Genomic DNA, 17,254 nt, shown 5'->3' on the forward strand with positions numbered 1-17,254 from the left:
AAGCCACATAATCCAGATTGTCTAGAAAATCCCTGGCATATTTTGGATCATAGAAAAGAAGCCAGGCATAAAAATCACAAAATAAACAGTGCTTTAAAGCGGTTAAAGGAACTTCTCCCTTGGGCCCAGTGCACCTCCTTCAGGGAGGCGTTTTGCAAACGAACACACCCTCTGACCCTGATGTGCACCGTGCTTTCTGGGCTTTTCCTCTGGGGCCCCTAGTGCCTCCCTACAGCTGACACATCCATAGAATTGCACCACCAGGAAGGTGTGGCCTCCTGGGGACCCCCGGCCATGGTCTGGGTCATGGGTAAGTCCCCCCTATGGCCTCGCCAGGAGCCAGCCTGATTGAGGTGATAGGGACGTGCTCTTTTTCTTTTAGAGCCACTGTATTCCTGATCCCTTGGTGCTCTTATGGGGACAGCTGTGACCCCTCTTACCCGTGGTGCCTTTGCAGTAATTCCCACCATCTGGTCTCAGTTGTCATTGATGACCTCAGGGACCTTAATAGTCAACGCACCCAGCATCTAACCATTGTGCAGGTCTTGGCCAACACCAGACAGTTGACTGGGAAGACATAGCGTAGTCAGGAGTGCAGGACAGCAGACCACTGGCTGGGAAGATGTAGTGTAGTCAGGAGTACAGGACAGCAGACCACTGGCTGGGAAGATGTAGTGTAGTCAGGAGTGCAGGACAGCAGACCACTGGCTGGGAAGATGTAGTGTAGTCAGGAGTGCAGGACAGCAGACCACTGGCTGGGAAGATGTAGTGTAGTCAGGAGTGCAGGACAGCAGACCACTGGCTGGGAAGATGTAGTGTAGTCAGGAGTGCAGGACAGCAGACCACTGGCTGGGAAGATGTAGTGTAGTCAGGAGTGCAGGACAGCAGACCACTGGCTGGGAAGATGTAGTGTAGTCAGGAGTGCAGGACAGCAGACCACTGGCTGGGAAGATGTAGTGTAGTCAGGAGTGCAGGACAGCAGACCACTGGCTGGGAAGATGTAGTGTAGTCAGGAGTACAGGACAGCAGACCACTGGCTGGGAAGATGTAGTGTAGTCAGGAGTGCAGGACAGCAGACCACTGGCTGGGAAGATGTAGTGTAGTCAGGAGTACAGGACAGCAGACTGTTGACTGCGAAGATGTAGTGTAGTCAGGAGTACAGGACAGCAGACCACTGGCTGGGAAGATGTAGTGTAGTCAGGAGTACAGGACAGCAGACCACTGGCTGGGAAGATGTAGTGTAGTCAGGAGTACAGGACAGCAGACCACTGGCTGGGAAGATGTAGTGTAGTCAGGAGTACAGGACAGCAGACCACTGGCTGGGAAGATGTAGTGTAGTCAGGAGTACAGGACAGCAGACTGTTGACTGCGAAGATGTAGTGTAGTCAGGAGTACAGGACAGCAGACCACTGGCTGGGAAGATGTAGTGTAGTCAGGAGTGCAGGACAGCAGACCACTGGCTGGGAAGATGTAGTGTAGTCAGGAGTGCAGGACAGCAGACCACTGGCTGGGAAGATGTAGTGTAGTCAGGAGTACAGGACAGCAGACCACTGGCTGGGAAGATGTAGTGTAGTCAGGAGTACAGGACAGCAGACCACTGGCTGGGAAGATGTAGTGTAGTCAGGAGTACAGGACAGCAGACCACTGGCTGGGAAGATGTAGTGTAGTCAGGAGTGCAGGACAGCAGACCACTGGCTGGGAAGATGTAGTGTAGTCAGGAGTGCAGGACAGCAGACCACTGGCTGGGAAGATGTAGTGTAGTCAGGAGTGCAGGACAGCAGACCACTGGCTGGGAAGATGTAGTGTAGTCAGGAGTGCAGGACAGCAGACCACTGGCTGGGAAGATGTAGTGTAGTCAGGAGTGCAGGACAGCAGACCACTGGCTGGGAAGATGTAGTGTAGTCAGGAGTACAGGACAGCAGACCACTGGCTGGGAAGATGTAGTGTAGTCAGGAGTACAGGACAGCAGACCACTGGCTGGGAAGATGTAGTGTAGTCAGGAGTACAGGACAGCAGACCACTGGCTGGGAAGATGTAGTGTAGTCGGGAGTACAGGACAGCAGACCACTGGCTGGGAAGGCACAGTGTAGTCAGGAGTACAGGACAGCAGACCACTGGCTGGGAAGGCACAGTGTAGTCAGGAGTACAGGACAGCAGACCACTGGCTGGGAAGGCACAGTGTAGTCAGGAGTACTGGACAGCAGACCGTTGGCTGGGAAGGCACAGTGTAGTCAGGAGTGCAGGATAGTGCTGTCACAATGTGAGCAGAGTGGCGCCTGCTGGGCAGTGATGGCCTGGCTTGCTTTGCAGTGCCTGTTTGCACACTCCCTGCGGAAGTTTTCCATGAGAGACTGGGGGATCGAGCAGAAGTGGATGTCCATTCTGCTGCCTCTGCTGCTTCTCTACAATGGTAGGTCCTGTATTTTTTTTTTTTTTTTTTTTTGGAGCTTTCCTCCTTAAAAGTTTAAAGCTGAAAGGAATCTGGGAAGGAGGTGGCCAAGGCCCAGAACCCTCCAGAAAGCAGCTGCTGGGACCCCTGAAGGAACATCTGGTCTCCACTCTCAGCTCCCCAAGCCAGGGCAGGTGCCTGGGATCTTTAACAAACCAGGACTTGCTCTGGCGGTATGAGCTTGGCCAGGCTACAGACACAGCAGCCTAGAATCTGGCTGAAGCTGGCCAGCCCTGCTGTCTGTTCTCTTTACCTGCTCCAAAGGTGTTTGCTTCCAGAGCTGGCACGCTCCACCGCACCTGCAGGGTGGAGGAGTGCTGGGAGCTTACGGCTCTCTGTAACGTCTCTGGTGCAATCTGTTTGCTGGCGCCTAGGGTTTCTGAAAAACAAAATAGCCTTTGGTTCCCCATGTTTCCTTTGGATCTGACCCAGGAGAGGCTGACGGTGAGCTCTGAGCCTCTCAGAGGGAGTGGGGCACCCTGGCTGGATGGGGAGTATGGGGTGTGTTTCTCACTTGGAGGGAGAGGGGTACCCTGGCTGGAACTGGGAGCAGGCCGTGTTGATCACATGGAGAAGGGAGACCCCCCCCACCAGCTGGAGGCTGAGTGCAGGCCTGTGTTGATCAGGCAGATGAAGGGAAGGGGTACCCTGGCTGGGGCTGGGTGCAGGCCATGTTGATCACATGGAGAAAGGAGACCACCCCCCCAGCTGGAGGCTGAGTGCAGGCCTGTGTTGATCACATGGAGAAAGGAGATCCAGCTGGAGGCTGAGTGCAGGTCTGTGTTGATCAGGCAGATGAAGGGAAGGGGTACCCTGGCTGGGGCTGGGTGTGGGCCTGTGTTGATCACGTGGAGAAAGGAGATCCAGCTGGAGTCTGAGTGCAGGCCTGTGTTGATCACACAGAGGGAGGGAGGGGAGTGCCCTGCTTGGAGGGGGTGAGGGCTAGAGGTGGGTGTGGTGGCAGGTGTGGCTGGAGGCGGTGTGGGCACGTTGCTCACGCCTCTGTCCACTCGTTGCAGACCCCTTCTTCCCCCTGTCCTTCCTGGTGAACAGCTGGCTCCCGGGCATGCTGGACGACCTTTTCCAGTCACTGTTCCTGTGCGCCCTGCTCCTCTTCTGGCTCTGTGTGTACCACGGCATCCGGGTGCAGGTGAGCACTCAGCCCCCGCGCCCCAGCCCTTCCTCCCAGCGCCTGCTTGCTTCTGCTCCTGGGGGGCTTAATGACAAAGCCAACCTGGAAATCGGCCTTCAGCCCCATATGCAACAGAAGAGTGCGTTCTCCATAGAAACGACTCCAGAGCCCATATCTAATGAGACTCATCAGGGCTAACGGGGTGGCAGAGTTCCCAACCTTGATTTCCATGTTTTTTGTTGTTGTTTTTTTGCTTTTTAGGGAGAAAGAAAGTGTTTAACTTTCTATTTGCCTAAGTTCTTTATTGTCGGACTGTTGTGGTTGGCTTCTGTGACGCTCGGAATATGGCAAACGTAAGTGATTTTATTGTGTGTGAAATGCCAGTCATGAAGCATTTGACAAAGGTAGACAGACCACAGACTAAATGTATTCCGTGAAGGCATCCCGAGAGGGATCTGTCAGCCAGGGCTCTGGAGCTGGCAGTATGACAGGAACCCAGGAGTCCATTCCTGCTTGAATGGCTTGAGTCTCCTAGTGTGAGGTGGGAAACGGGGAAGACTGCCCTTGCCAGAGTCCTCCTCTGGAGAGATGAAGACTTACCTGCGGAAATGAAGTTCAGGCCGGGTCCTGGGTCCCCGGTGTCCACCCAGGGCTTTTTGCTTCTCCCTTGGCTTGACCTAGTAACCTTCCCAGTCCTTACACCAACCCCCACGAGGGTTTTTACTAGAACTTCTGTCCTTCTGTGAGGTGGCATCACAGCAGGAACCTCGTGTTGTAACAGCCCGAGTCACCTGAGCAGGATTTCCTCGAGCGTTCCATTTCAGGGTGTGATGACGCCAGGTGGTCTAGTGCCGTGCCACCGTGACCTGAGGAACCACCAGACTGACCCCGCCTTCTCCCCGCCCACCTGTCACCCGCTGCCTGTTTTCACCCTGAAATGAATTAGCTCTCACAGCGTCTTCCTCCGTGCTCAGGACCACTTCTTGGTGCCACGGGTGCCATGTGAAGGGGCTGGCGAGCAGCTCCTAGGGCTGCAGGGGGACAGGGCAGAGCTTTCTGTGAGGGCAGACTGCTCGCTGAGGACAGTGTGTTAGTAGTGCCCTCTGTCCTATACACGTGAGATGGGAAATCAAGGATTTCTCACAAATTTATAGTTGCTTTTTGAAAAATCCTTTACCATTGTTTAGTAAGTAGTTTAAAGAGTAAAAAAAAAAAAAGTGAGAAAAACATAAAAAGCCAGTTATTAATCTATAATTTTTCAAAACATCATTTTTTAGAGTTAATGAATTACATGATCCAATGTACCAGTATCGAGTTGACACAGGAAATTTTCAGGTAAGGAGGGCTGATGAAGCCTGAGGATTTGTTTTAAATGCCATTTTATAAAATGACTGAATTTTATAACTTCATTTGTGCTGTTGGCATGAGCTTGCTGACAGGCAGCTTGGGAAGGACTATAGAAGTTCTCCATTGGGAAATTGTCTGGAAAAATGAGTTTGAGCAGTATAAAAAATAGACTTTTAAAATCTATGCCTTCACTCCTAGTCCTTGGTTTATGGTTGACGTGCAGGGCTCAGAAGGAGGGTCGCATTTTAGGAAGATGGTAGCACAGTTAAGGGAACGTTTTTGTTCACGCTGTTTGTTCAAGTAGCAGGCAGCTTCCAGTGAGTTCCAGGGCAGTATCGTGGGCTTAGGAAACGTGCAGTCCACAGGCCTGTGCTTAAAGGGGGCCGGTGCTCGGGGGGCCCTTGCTCAGAGGGGCCGGTGCTCAGGGGGGGCCCATGCTCGGCGGGGCCTGTGCTCGGAGAGGCTCGTGCTTGGGGGGACCCATGCTCAGAGGGGCCCGTGCTCAGAGGGGCCGGTGCTCACAGAGGCCCATGCTCGGGGGGGCCGGTGCTCGGGGGGGCCGGTGCTCGGGGGGGCCGTGCTCGGAGGGGCCCGTGCTCGGAGGGGCCCGTGCTCGGCGGGGCCGTGCTCAGAGGGGCCGGTGCTCGGAGAGGCCTGTGCTCAGGGGGGCCTGAGCTCGGAGGGGCCCGTGCTAGGAGAGGCCTGTGCTCTGGGGAGCCTGTGCTCGGAGGGGCCCGTGCTCAGGGGGGGCCGTGCTCGGCGGGGCCGTGCTCAGAGGGGCCGGTGCTCGGAGAGGCCTGTGCTCAGGGGGGCCTGAGCTCGGAGGGGCCCGTGCTCAGGGGGGGCCCGTGCTCGGAGAGGCCCGTGCTCTGGGGGGCCCGTGCTCGGGGGGGCCCGTGCTCGGGGGGGCCCGTGCTCGGGGGGGCCCGTGCTCGGGGGGCCCGTGCTCGGAGGGGCCGGTGCTCGGGGGGGCCCGTGCTCGGGGGGGCCCGTGCTCGGAGGGGCCCGTGCTCAGAGAGGCCCGTGCTCAGGGGAGCTTGTGCTCAGAGGGGCTGGTGCTCGGAAGCCCCATGCCCAGGAGTTTCCCACATCTGGTCTAAAGCTCTACAGTCACTCTCCTGAAATTGTTAATGTTCTCTGAACAAGAGGCCGTGTGTTTTTATTTTTCCCCAAAACCCCAAACCAGACCCGTTGCTGTGGAGCCAACTTCAGCTCCTGGCGACCCCGTGTGTCAGTAGAACTGTGCCCCACCGGGTTTTCAGTGGATGGTTTTCCAGAAGTAGACTTCCAGGCCTTTCTTTCCAGGCGCCCCTGGGTGGTCTGGAACCTCCAGCATGTCAGTTAGCAACCTAGCGCTGAACTGTTTGTACCACCCGGCGTCGCCGCATTTTACACAGAGCCCCACAAATCAAACGGCCAGTCCTGCGTGTGGCCTTCTCTGAGTCTGCAAGTCACACACGTCCCCCCGTGCCACACTGTTGGCTGAGCCAGGCGTGTGCTGTGTGCTCGGGGACAGAGGGCCCACTCAGGAGTGTGGGAGCCACACGAGCAGCCCAGGGCCCCTGACAGGTGGAAATGAGTTTGAATCCTGATCTCGCAGCAAGTCCAGCCTTTGCCAGCATGGCTTTGCAGAGCTCCCTGTGAAGCGATGGAACCCCTGGTTGTTTGTGAAAGTGGCCTTGAGAAAGAGCGAGGGGATGTTTAGCGGGCGATGATGTGTTGACCAGACTTGTAACTTGCGTTACGACTCTGTGTGTCACAGGAAGCGGTGTAGGTAGGGCTGTACCTGAAGCCTCTCCATTCCATTTTCCTGAGTCTGAGAAGTTTTCAGGCCTCTGAATGTCTACCTAACACATAGCGTGCCGTGATCCTTGCACTCAGAGAACTTGTGGCCTGGGTAGGGAGAAAGCTTAGACAGCAAGGGGCAGATGCCAGAGCCCCCAGCTCCCTGCCAGCTGCATGTCCTTCTTGTGTAGAGGGGTCAGGAGAGAGAGAGGGGTCCCAGGCTTAGTTAATGTAGAGGAGGGGCAGTTTAATTTGCATTTTATCCCATTTTTGGGTTTTAATTAGCTTTACAGTGCTTTAGTGTTTTTGTCCGGGGGAACGAGGTGCACCTTAAGCTGGTGAGGAGGGAGAGAGCTTGTGGGTCCAGGGAAGACATGCTGATCCAGAGCCTTTGGGAGAGCCAGCAGGCGGGGGCAGGAGGAAGGCTTCTGTCACTGCAGCAACACCAGGGCTGGGGGCACTGGTAGGGCAGGTGGACCGTGAGTAGGGGGGCTCCATGACACCTGTGCTTGGGAAGGACGTCTGTACCGCTGAGGAGGTTCGGAGGCCTGGTTACAGGGTCAGGGGCTCAGAGGGTGGGACGGGGCGAGGGCAATGAAGGAGGGAGGGAAGGAACTGCTTTGACACGTGCACACATGGCCCCTGGTGACAGAGCACAAGAGATGCCGTTGGTTGAATGTCACTCCTGGATTTACATAAAATACAACAATTTGTGTGAACATACTGTTACCGAAACCTTGGTCTGGCACAGTCTCCTTTCCTACCTGAGGAGGCTGAGAGTAGGCGAAGGGCCTGGGCCTGGGGCAGCAGCAGTACCTGTGTGTGTACCACCTCCCTGGACAGCCTAAGCGCAAAGCCTGAGTCCTGGGGAGCCGCCCATCTGCTTCCCTCCCCTGTCTTTCCATATGTAAGGTAGGAAATAACGGTGTCTACTCTAGGGAGACGTTGTGGGGATTACGTAAGACAGTGTGTGTGAAGCACGTAGCCGGGGCCAGTGTTAGTGCACACTCGGTGAGGCTGCCATTTCCACCATACCTTTGGCCTCCCTTCCCTCAATCAGGCTTTGAGGGTGCAAGGCCACTGACACCTCTACCTGGGAGAAACAAGCAGGGCTGTCACTGCTGTCACTGAAGGAAACACAGAATGTTTTAAGACCTAGAGACTTGTAGGGGACCCCAGCTGATCTAGTCTAGCCCTTTTACTTAGAGATGAGAAAGCAGCCCAGGAAGCAGAGAGGCCTGTCTGAACTCCACAGGCAGAGATGAGGTGACACAGAGCCCCGCCAGCTCCATCTTTTACCCTTGAGAGGACATCTGGCTCTGAGAGGAAGGGAGAGAAGGGAGCTGGGGTGGGGGAGGGAGGGCTCCACAGGGGGAGCCTGAGGACTCCAGCGGGGCCTCTGTCAGAGAGGGGGTGGCACTGACCTGGTGGCCACAACTTCTGACCTGATGTCTTCTACCTCATCTAGCTCAGCCCCTCACTTCATAAGAAACTGAGGGCCAGAGAAGGGGAGGCTGCCTGGAAGTTTTTCAGGGTCCAGCCTTGGGTTCTGTCTTTGAACATACTCTATCCTCATGAGCTAGTGGTGTGGGCTCTCACCAGGGAGAGACAGGCAGTGGCCACCACTCACTGGGCACCATTGTCTGGCCCTGAGCTGGGGGCTTAACACGTGAGGTGGAGGGAGTTTGGTTCTTACTGGCCTGGTCACCAGGGCCCTATTCACGGAAAGAGATGGAGGCTGAGCCTAAAGGCTGAGCCTGAAGACACAGGAAGGTCAGGGGGCTGGGCCGTTCCCAGTCTGCTTCATGGCCCGACCTTCAGGCTCTGAATGTTTGGCTTCCTGCCTGTGTTGGTGTTGGAGGGAGAGCAGCTCTGAGACCCCTGTGCTTCATTCTAAAACAACAACCCGCCTTGTTTTGTTCTAGGGAATGAAAATTTTCTTCATGGCAGTGGCAGCTGTGTATATTTTATACCTTCTGTTCTTGATCGTGCGGGCATGTTCCGAGCTCCGCCACATGCCTTACGTCGGTAAGCACCCCCTTTTTAGTAGACTTTGTTTCCTTAGAGCAAAGCTTACAGAGAAATTATGCAGAAACTGCAGAGAGCTGCCGTATCTCCCCCTCCTCCCTGCACACACTGTTTCTCCTGGTGTTAACTTCTTGCACGTGTATAGTACATTTGTTACAGTTGATGAGCCAATACTAATAAATTATTGTTAACTAAAGTCCATAGTTCACATTAGAGGTACAGCCCTGTGGGTTTGGGCAAATGCATGATGTCATGTGTCCACCAGGACAATATCATACAGAGTAGTTTCACTGCCCTAAAAACACTCTGTGCTCTACCTGTTCATCCCTCCCTTCTCCCCTGGGACCCTTGGAAACCATTCATCTTATTTATTTATTGTGCTTTAAGTGAAAGTTTACGTATCAAGTCAACGTTTCATACAAAAACTTATGCACACCTTGCTATGTACTCCTAGCTGCTCTCCCCCTAATAAGATAGCGCACTCCTCCTTTCTACCCTGTATTCCCTGTGTCCATTCAACCAGCTCCTGCTCCCCTCTGCCTTCTCATCTTGCTTCCAGACAGGAGCTGCCCACATAGTCTCGCATGTCTACTTCAGCCAAGAAGCTCACTCCTCAGCAGTATCATTTTCTGTCTTATAGTCCAGTCCAATCCCTGTCTGAAGAGTTGGTTTTGGGAATGGTTCCAGTCTTGGGCTAACAGAAGGTCTGGGGACCATTACCTCCAGCGTCCCTCTAGTCTCAGTCAGACCATTAAGTCTAGTCTTTTTATCAGAATTTGAGGTCTACATCCCACTGCTGTCCTGCTTCTTCAGGGGTTCTCTGTTGTGTTCCCTGTCAGGGCAGTCATCGGATGAAGCCAGGCACCATCTAGGTCTTCTGGTTTCAGGCTGATGTAGTCTCTGGTTTATGTGGCCCTTTCTAATATTCATCTTTTATTGTCTCTATAGTTTTGTGTTTTCCAGAATATCCTATAGTTGGGAATCATACAGTATGCGGCCTTTTCAGACTGGCTTCTTTCATTCTGGTTCCTCCCTGTCTTTTCATGTCTTGATAACTCTTTTTATCTCTGAATAATACACCGCTGTGTGGATGGGCCAGTTTATCAATTCACCTATTGAAGGACATCTTCTAATTTTTGGAACATACGCTTTTAAAATGGGTTTCATCTACTCACCTCTGTGCAGGAGTGGGTTAGGACTTGATGTTAAGTGGCAGATGAGTGTCTGAGGTCAGCTAAGTACTCTTGTCTTGAGGGGGGCGGTCTCAGAGATTTGTCCCTTTTCCCACAAGCTGGGGGCCATGTCTAATGAATCACTCTGGGCCATTTGGATGGTGCCCAAGGACAGTGCTGGAGGGAGGGCCTTGGGGTAGAGGCCAGGCTAGGGCCTGGGGCAGCCAGTGGGGCCAAGAGCTGCCTGGCTTCCCCAGAACCGGCCCCTTGCAGAGGAGCCAGCAGGACTGTTTTCTTATCTCTGAGTCAGGGACCTTTTGGATCCTTTTCCCAAATCTGTCACAGCCAGAATAACAGGGCCCTGGCCTTGCTGGAGACCCCAGTCTTGGACCCAACAAGGTGGGACAGCGTATCTCCAGGGGTTTACAGTCCAGAGGGAAGAAGGTTTTAGTTCAAGGGGTTTTGCTTTGTTGTTGTTTTTACTTCTAAGACCTCTGCAATGAGAGTGGAATTTCCTTCTGAGTTGTTTAATGGAATTCTTTCTTTCTTTTGCAGATCTCAGGTTAAAATTTTTGACTGCATTGACCTTTGTAGTGCTTGTCATTAGGTAAGACTTGGTTTCCTGAAAAAAGCAGAACTATAAATTTTGATTTGATTGACCTAAGTCTCTTCTCTGTTTTAAGGAGTTAATTTCAGGGTACTTCTCTTCAGAGACTTCCCGGCCTGCCTTTATGTTCATGAGGTCTGAGGGCCTCTTACCCAGGCTGGGAGGCGGGGCGGGGTGGGGTGCTGGGTGTGAAACAGCCAAGAGAGTGAACGTTTGTTGTCTGTGTCCGGGGTGGAGAGCATTAAAGAAAGCGTGTTCCCAGGTCCGGGTGGGAGCTGGCTGCCTGCTCTCACGTCCACTCACCGCGAAGCCTGGCTCTCTCACACTCAGAGCATGTGTCAGAGGATTTGAATTCCATGAGGAGCTGGCGCCTCGGCATCCCTCTGGTGCTCCAAGGGCCTGACTATAAGCACGTGTTATTTCTGTATCAGTTCAGTACAACAAATGTCATTGGAACTGTCTCACTCTTGGTCCTGTGGGGGCGGCGAGGTCCTGTTCAGAGGAGGTGCTATGCCGGCAAGGAAGGCCCAGCCAGGAGAACTCTGCCGGGTGGGCAGGCAGGCAGGGAGGGCTAACGGGGCGCAGTGCATGCAGGGCTGGGGGTGCCGGTGACTGAATCATTTAGCGGCCCGGGAAATTGTTTCTGTGACTGAATTCCAGATAATTGTTCGGATATTTCTGGCCTGTCTCTTTCTCCTCAAAGTCCAGAGGGAAAACAGTCTAGTTACCTGCTTTTCCCTTTGACTGCTTGGATGGCAAGTGGATGCCAGCCCCTCTCCTCTGCTAGGTACCATTGGCACCCAGTGTCTGTGAGTGGGATGACTCCTCCAGTACCCACACCCCTACCAGCGTCCCGGCACCCATGCCCCTACCCTGCCAGGAGGAGCACTCAGTGCTGTGAGAGCATGTGAGCTCAGCACAGACTTTCAGCTGCAGCTGAGTGTCAGTCACAACAGCGTCTGAGTTCACATGGGATAGCACAGGCGGGTGTGGGTGTTTCTGATTGAGCCTCTGCCCAGCGCTTGGCATATATGCTGCCTCTGTGTAACTTCTCACAGCCCCACTACACATTGTCTCTGTATAACTTCTCACAGACACACATTTTCTCTGTGTCACTTCTCACAGCCACCCCCCACCACACACACACATTGTCTCTGGGTAACTTCTCACAGCCCCCCCCCCCCCCGACACACATTGTCTCTGTATAACTTCTCACAGACACGCATTGTCTCTGTATAACTTCTCACAGACACACATTGTGGGTAACTTCTCACAGCCCCCCCACACACATTGTCTCTGTATAACTTCTCACAGACACATGTTGTCTCTGGGTAACTTCTCACAGCCCCCCCACACATTGTTTCTGGGTAACTTCTCACAGACACACATTGTCTCTGGGTAACTTCTCACAGCCGCCCCCCACATTGTCTCTGTATAACTTCTCACAGATACACATTGTCTCTGGGTAACTTCTCACAGACACACATTGTCTCTGGGTAACTTCTCATAGACATACATTGTCTCTGGGTAACTAATCGTAGACACACATTGTCTCTGGGTAACTAATCGTAGACACACATTGTCTCTGTGTAACATCTCACAGCCCCCCGACACATTGTCTCTGTATAACTTCTCACAGATACACATTTTCTCTGTGTAACATCTCACAGCCCCGCCACACATTGTCTCTGTGTAACTTCTCACAGACACGCATTGTCTCTGTGTAACTTCTCACAGCCCCCCCCCCATTGTCTCTGTGTAACTTCTCACAAAAACACATTGTCTCTGGGTAACATCTCACAGCTCCTCACACACACACACACCTGTCTTTGCAACTTCTCACAGCATTGGGGGGATGCTGTGAGAAGTTACACAGAAACAGCATGTGTGTTTGTACGTGTATGGGGCGGCTAACTTCTCACAGACACACATTGTCTCTTTGTAACTTCTTACAGCCCCTCTCTCTCTCTCACACACACACCTGTATCTGTAATTTCTCACAGCCCCTTACAAACACACGCTGTCTGTCTGTAACTTCTCACAGCCTCACACACACACACACACACACACTGTCTCTAACTTCTCACAGCCCCTCACACACATGTAAACACACATGCTATCTCTGTAACTTCTCACAGCCTCACACACATACACGCTGTCTAACTTCTCACAGCCTTGCACATGTACACGCTGTCTGTAACTTCTCACAGCCTCGCACACACATACACACTGTCTGTAACTTCTCATAGCCCCTCACACACACAGTCTCTAACTTCTCACAGCCTGCCCTCCCCACAGTGTTTCTGTACCTTCTCACAGCCCCTCACACACACACACACACACACACTGTCTCTGTGTAACTTCTCACAGCCCCCCCCCACGTGTACACATACAGTCTCTGTGTAACTTCTCACAGCCCCCCACACGTACACACATACACTGTCTCTGTGTAACTTCTCACAGCCCCCCCCCACACTTTCGGTAACGTCTCACAGCCCCTCACACACACACACATACACACGCCTGTCTCTGTGTAACTTCTCACAGCCACATACACACACACACCCTCCTTCTTTCCCTCCCTCCCTCTCCTGACCACAGTCCACAGGTCCGGAGCTGCTATCCACATAGTGTGAGCCTCTGTGTAGTCTGTCTTAGCAGTTGTTGTGCTTTGGGGTTTTCGTATACGTTTTCAAGGAGACTGATTTATTCAACAAATGTTTCTGGGTGCCTGCACCGGTGAAGAAGACAGGGTCCTCCCTGCCGTGGCGTTATGTTCTAAGGGTGGCGGGCAGCAATGAATAGTTGTCAGATGCGGCATAAGTGTGGTTGCCAAAGTAAAGCCTAGTGATGTGTCCAGGTAGGGGGATGTCACCCCTTTAGACGTGGGCAGGGGAGATCTGGAGGAGGTAACATTGACCTGAGCCTGAATGACAAGAGGGAAGAGCCATGAAAGGTGCCCCTCCAGGGAGCCAGCAAGCAGAGTGAGGGGGAGCCCTCCACAGGCTATGGGAAACCTTGGGAGGGCTTTCAGTTGGGTGGTGGAGCAGTTTACATTTCTATTAAACAATCCATTTAGCTGATTTATGGAGACAGACCCCAGGGGGGAGATGAAAGCAGGGGTACTTTTCAGGAGGCTACCAAGTGGTTGAGGGGAGAGAGGATGTTGGCTGTGGAGGGACCCATCATCAGAACTCTGTTATCTTATATCTCGACATGTGGGCACCTGAGCCAAAGCTGTGCTGCTTTCTTCGCTGTGAGACTCACTGTGCCTGAGGAGGGGTATGCATTTAGGGAGTGACGGACTCTCCTCAGGGGAGCTGACAATCTGGGGTAGGAGGTGGTCTGGAAAGCACAAATTAGGGCTGAAAGAAGGGAAGGAGCCCGTGCTGAGGGAGAGCCCCAGGCCCTGGTATGTCAGGGTAAACTGCTTCTGTCCCAGCAGCTGGCTAGGGTCTGGCCCTCATAGTTCTGAGACCAAGAAACCAGAGGCAGGGGGTTGTGTGTGCATCTGTAAGTTTCCACGCAGAGGTGATTGTGAAATGTGTTACTGGGGTGTATGTATCAAGTTATAGGAAGCTAGTGCCATTTCCTTGTTTATTTTGACGTACTGTCTCCCCCTTCCTGTTTTTCAGCATTGTCATCCTGTATTTAAGGTTTGGAGCACAAGTATTACAAGACAATTTTGTAGCTGAACTGTCGACTCATTACCAGAATTATATCCTTTTCACCAGGAGATTCAGGCTGTAGCTGTGTGCCCCTCGTGCAGTGGGGAGAGGTCTCAGTTATGGATGTTAAGATCAATGTCAATCACCTGTACCCTGGAGACCCTCTTATGTACGGTGATGGTGATGAGCATGAAGGTGGGTGGGGTACCACTTGTCCACTGGCAAGATGGCGAACGTGCTGAGAGGTTTGCAGACCTGCCTCATTCCACCCAGGACATTCTGCGAGGGAAGGCCCTGTATACCTCTTCTGCAGGTGGAGATCTCGGACTCGGCGGGGTTAAGGGACCCCCACCCAAGGTCAGGTACTCTGGGGTGGAGCTGGATTCCAGCCTGGAGGTCCAGGGACCACAGTGTCTTCCTCGCAGTGGGACGGGATCTGGAAAGAATAGTGAAGTCTAGTTGCGCATCCAGTCACGGGCCCACCCAGAGCCGCCGTCCCCCTGCCCGCCCACTGAGGAGGAGCAAGCAGTCTGACTGGGTGTCCTCCCTCGCTCACCCTGTGGCGTCTCTCCTCCTCTCACCCATATGTGCAGAGATCATTGCTGTGGGGGGTGACAGCTGCACAGTAGAAGCCTGTGTGTCTAGGGAAGCCTCACCAAACATCAGGGCCTCCTTGCCTTCTGCTTCCTGAGGCAGTGGTTCTGGCTGCTGCTCCCTGGGGTCCTTGTCCTTTCTCAGATGTCAGGGGGGCTAGATGTGTATTCCTCACTCCCCTTCAATGGTGGGACACACCAGGGGACATTTTGGGGGTTAAACCTTTGAAGCATGGGTTCTAACCTTGGGTCCTCTTAATTCCTTAGAGTTAATGCACAGTTCTTCATTCTTCAGTTTTTTTTGTGACTATGAATTTCACACTAAGTTTTTATCAGCTTCCCAAAGGGACCCATTTTCTAGAAAAGGTTAAGAACAACTGGTTTGAGAAATATCTCAAATGCCCTGGATAGTTTGATCCCATCGGAGCCATTCCACTGGGTGCCAGGGGTGGTGTGGAGAGAGGCGTCTCCAGATGTTATCGTGGGGAGTCCATGTTTCCAAGGAGGGAGCCTGTTTTTCACTGATAGGAGAGACCGTGGTTCACCTGTGTTTCCATGGGCCTTGTGAGATTATTACCTCTGATTGTCGGCTTGAAGTATGCAGTCTAGCGTCTGGCTTGCAGACACCCCACATGCTGGTTGGTGTTTGCACCAGGAGGATTACATGGTGGTTAGGAGGACCCATGACACTGATATGTTCCGACTTATAATGTCCCTTGACTAATGCCACCAGCTGAATTCTTATCTTTCTACGGCTTGTTGAACTTTTATCTCTACACTTTGGCCTTTGTGTATTCTCCTTCCAAGAATGCTCTGTACGGTAAGTCACGTGGTGTCGGAGTGCTGACTAGACAGCTCCACAGGTCCCCGTCAGCTCAGCCCCCACTCGCCGGTTTTCAGTGACGCGGGCGCCATGATCCTTGCTTGATGTCTTCGCTGTTTGTAGGGAGAGTAACAAACAGCCAGTGCTCAGTGTCACCTAGAAAACGGCATGGACGGCGCCTCCGTTGTCATTAGCACCAGATGATACGTATGTGTTTTACTGTGAGTGGGTCCCAGCACGTGTCCCTCAGGTGTCATACATCACATTGAGTACCGTGCTGCACCCATGCAAGATTTAAGGCCCACCCCTGTCACGGAGGGAACTCCAGGCACAGGGCTTCTGGGAGCAGAGGCAGGGATGTTTAATGTCTGTGCCCCTACCTGGGTGCGGTGAGTCAGAATTGACTTGATGGCAGCTGACAACCACCACTCCCACTTGCGTTTTACCTTGTGTAGGGGTTTCCAGAGCCGTCCACATGCATTGTCTCCTTTGAGCAGCTTCACAGTAGAGGTACGGTCAAGCCAGTTTACAGATAATGAAACCCAGAGTGCCTTTGTGAGGTCCGAGGCCTGGCAGCGAGTGGAGCTGATGGGTCAGGGTCCCTGCTCCGCAAGTAGACATGAGCCAGTTCACCATGTCCCCGCCCTGCCTCAGGCAGGGAGGTGACTATCGATTGTGGTGCCTGTTGTGTGCCCCTGCACTCACAGTCATCTCTTTTAATCTGCTCCCTGATCCTGCGACGGGGGGCGGGGGGAGGCTCCCTGTGCCCCAGCCCTGCAACGGGGGGCTGCGTTCCCTGTACCCCGACCCTGTGAGGGGGGACTGTGCTTCCTGCACCCCAATCCTGCTACAGGGGGAATGCTCCCTGCGCCCTGACCCTGTAAGGAGGGGGCCATGTTCCCTGTGCCCTGACCCTGCAAGGGGGGGCCATGTTCCCTGTGTTCCAACCCTACAAGAGGGGGAGGGCGTGCATCCTGTGCCCTAACTAGGTGACATGCATCTTGCACCCCGATCCTGTGACAGGGGAGCTGTGCCCCCTGTGCCCTGACCCTGCTGTGGCAGGGGGAACATGCTCCCTGTACCCTGACCTTGCCACGGGGGTACACATGTTCCATGTTAGACTCAGGAGAGGAAGTGATTTGTTCAGGTTCTCAGACCCCAGCTCTTTGTAGCTCCCATCCTTTCTCCGGGGCAGCATCTTGCCTTCCCAGGCTGATAGCACGAATTCCTGGAAATAAAAATGCTTTGTTCGTTTTCAGAATCCCAGCTGAAGGACAACCCTGCCTTCTCCATGCTGAACGATTCTGATGACGATGTAATCTATGGGTAAGTTGCTGTCGCACAGTGGGCATCCAGCGTGGCCTCACGGGTTTGCTGAAGGGCCGTTAATCTTTCTAAAATGACTTTCAAGGTATCATCGTTTCTCTCTTACCTGGGAGTGCCATGTGATCCACGGTCTTTGGTGTTCACCCTTCTCAGGCTGATTTAACGGTGCTCCTTTTTGCTGACCACCTGGAGTGAGTGGTGGTCACCAGAAGACTGGTCCTTTGGGGACGTGGCCCTGGCCTCAGCGGGGGAGGAGTGGGGGCATCGGGTGGCTTTAGAAAATTGAGAGTGCCGCTTCCAGGTGAGCTCTTGTCTGAACGGCGA

General features: G+C 53.4%; 1 protein-coding gene across 7 annotated transcripts in view; it reads left to right on the forward strand.

Moving 5' to 3' along the window:
- Positions 1 to 17,254, forward strand: part of TMEM181 (transmembrane protein 181) — a 56,959-nt gene that overhangs the window by 36,223 nt on the left and 3,482 nt on the right. For 5 of the 7 annotated variants that reach the window (XR_010323190.1, XR_010323192.1, XM_064292794.1 and 2 more), the window contains 9 exons: positions 2,311 to 2,410; positions 3,469 to 3,599; positions 3,843 to 3,934; positions 4,859 to 4,916; positions 8,639 to 8,741; positions 10,469 to 10,520; positions 14,156 to 14,238; positions 15,512 to 15,601; positions 16,864 to 16,930. Coding sequence is in view for 3 of the 7 variants with exons in the window: in XM_064292794.1 (XP_064148864.1) it covers positions 2,311 to 2,410; positions 3,469 to 3,599; positions 3,843 to 3,934; positions 4,859 to 4,916; positions 8,639 to 8,741; positions 10,469 to 10,520; positions 14,156 to 14,238; positions 15,512 to 15,601; positions 16,864 to 16,930 (776 nt within the window). In the remaining 4 variants the exon portion in view is untranslated. Of the gene's footprint in view, positions 1 to 2,310; positions 2,411 to 3,468; positions 3,600 to 3,842; positions 3,935 to 4,858; positions 4,917 to 8,638; positions 8,742 to 10,468; positions 10,521 to 14,155; positions 14,239 to 15,511; positions 15,602 to 15,727; positions 16,115 to 16,863; positions 16,931 to 17,254 lie in introns of those variants that run through there. The other 2 variants (XR_010323197.1, XR_010323196.1) reach the window with 2 other exon arrangements.

The sequence above is a fragment of the Loxodonta africana genome, chromosome 1 (assembly GCF_030014295.1).
Source record: "Loxodonta africana isolate mLoxAfr1 chromosome 1, mLoxAfr1.hap2, whole genome shotgun sequence".
In the NCBI taxonomy this organism is placed as follows: domain Eukaryota; kingdom Metazoa; phylum Chordata; class Mammalia; order Proboscidea; family Elephantidae; genus Loxodonta; species Loxodonta africana.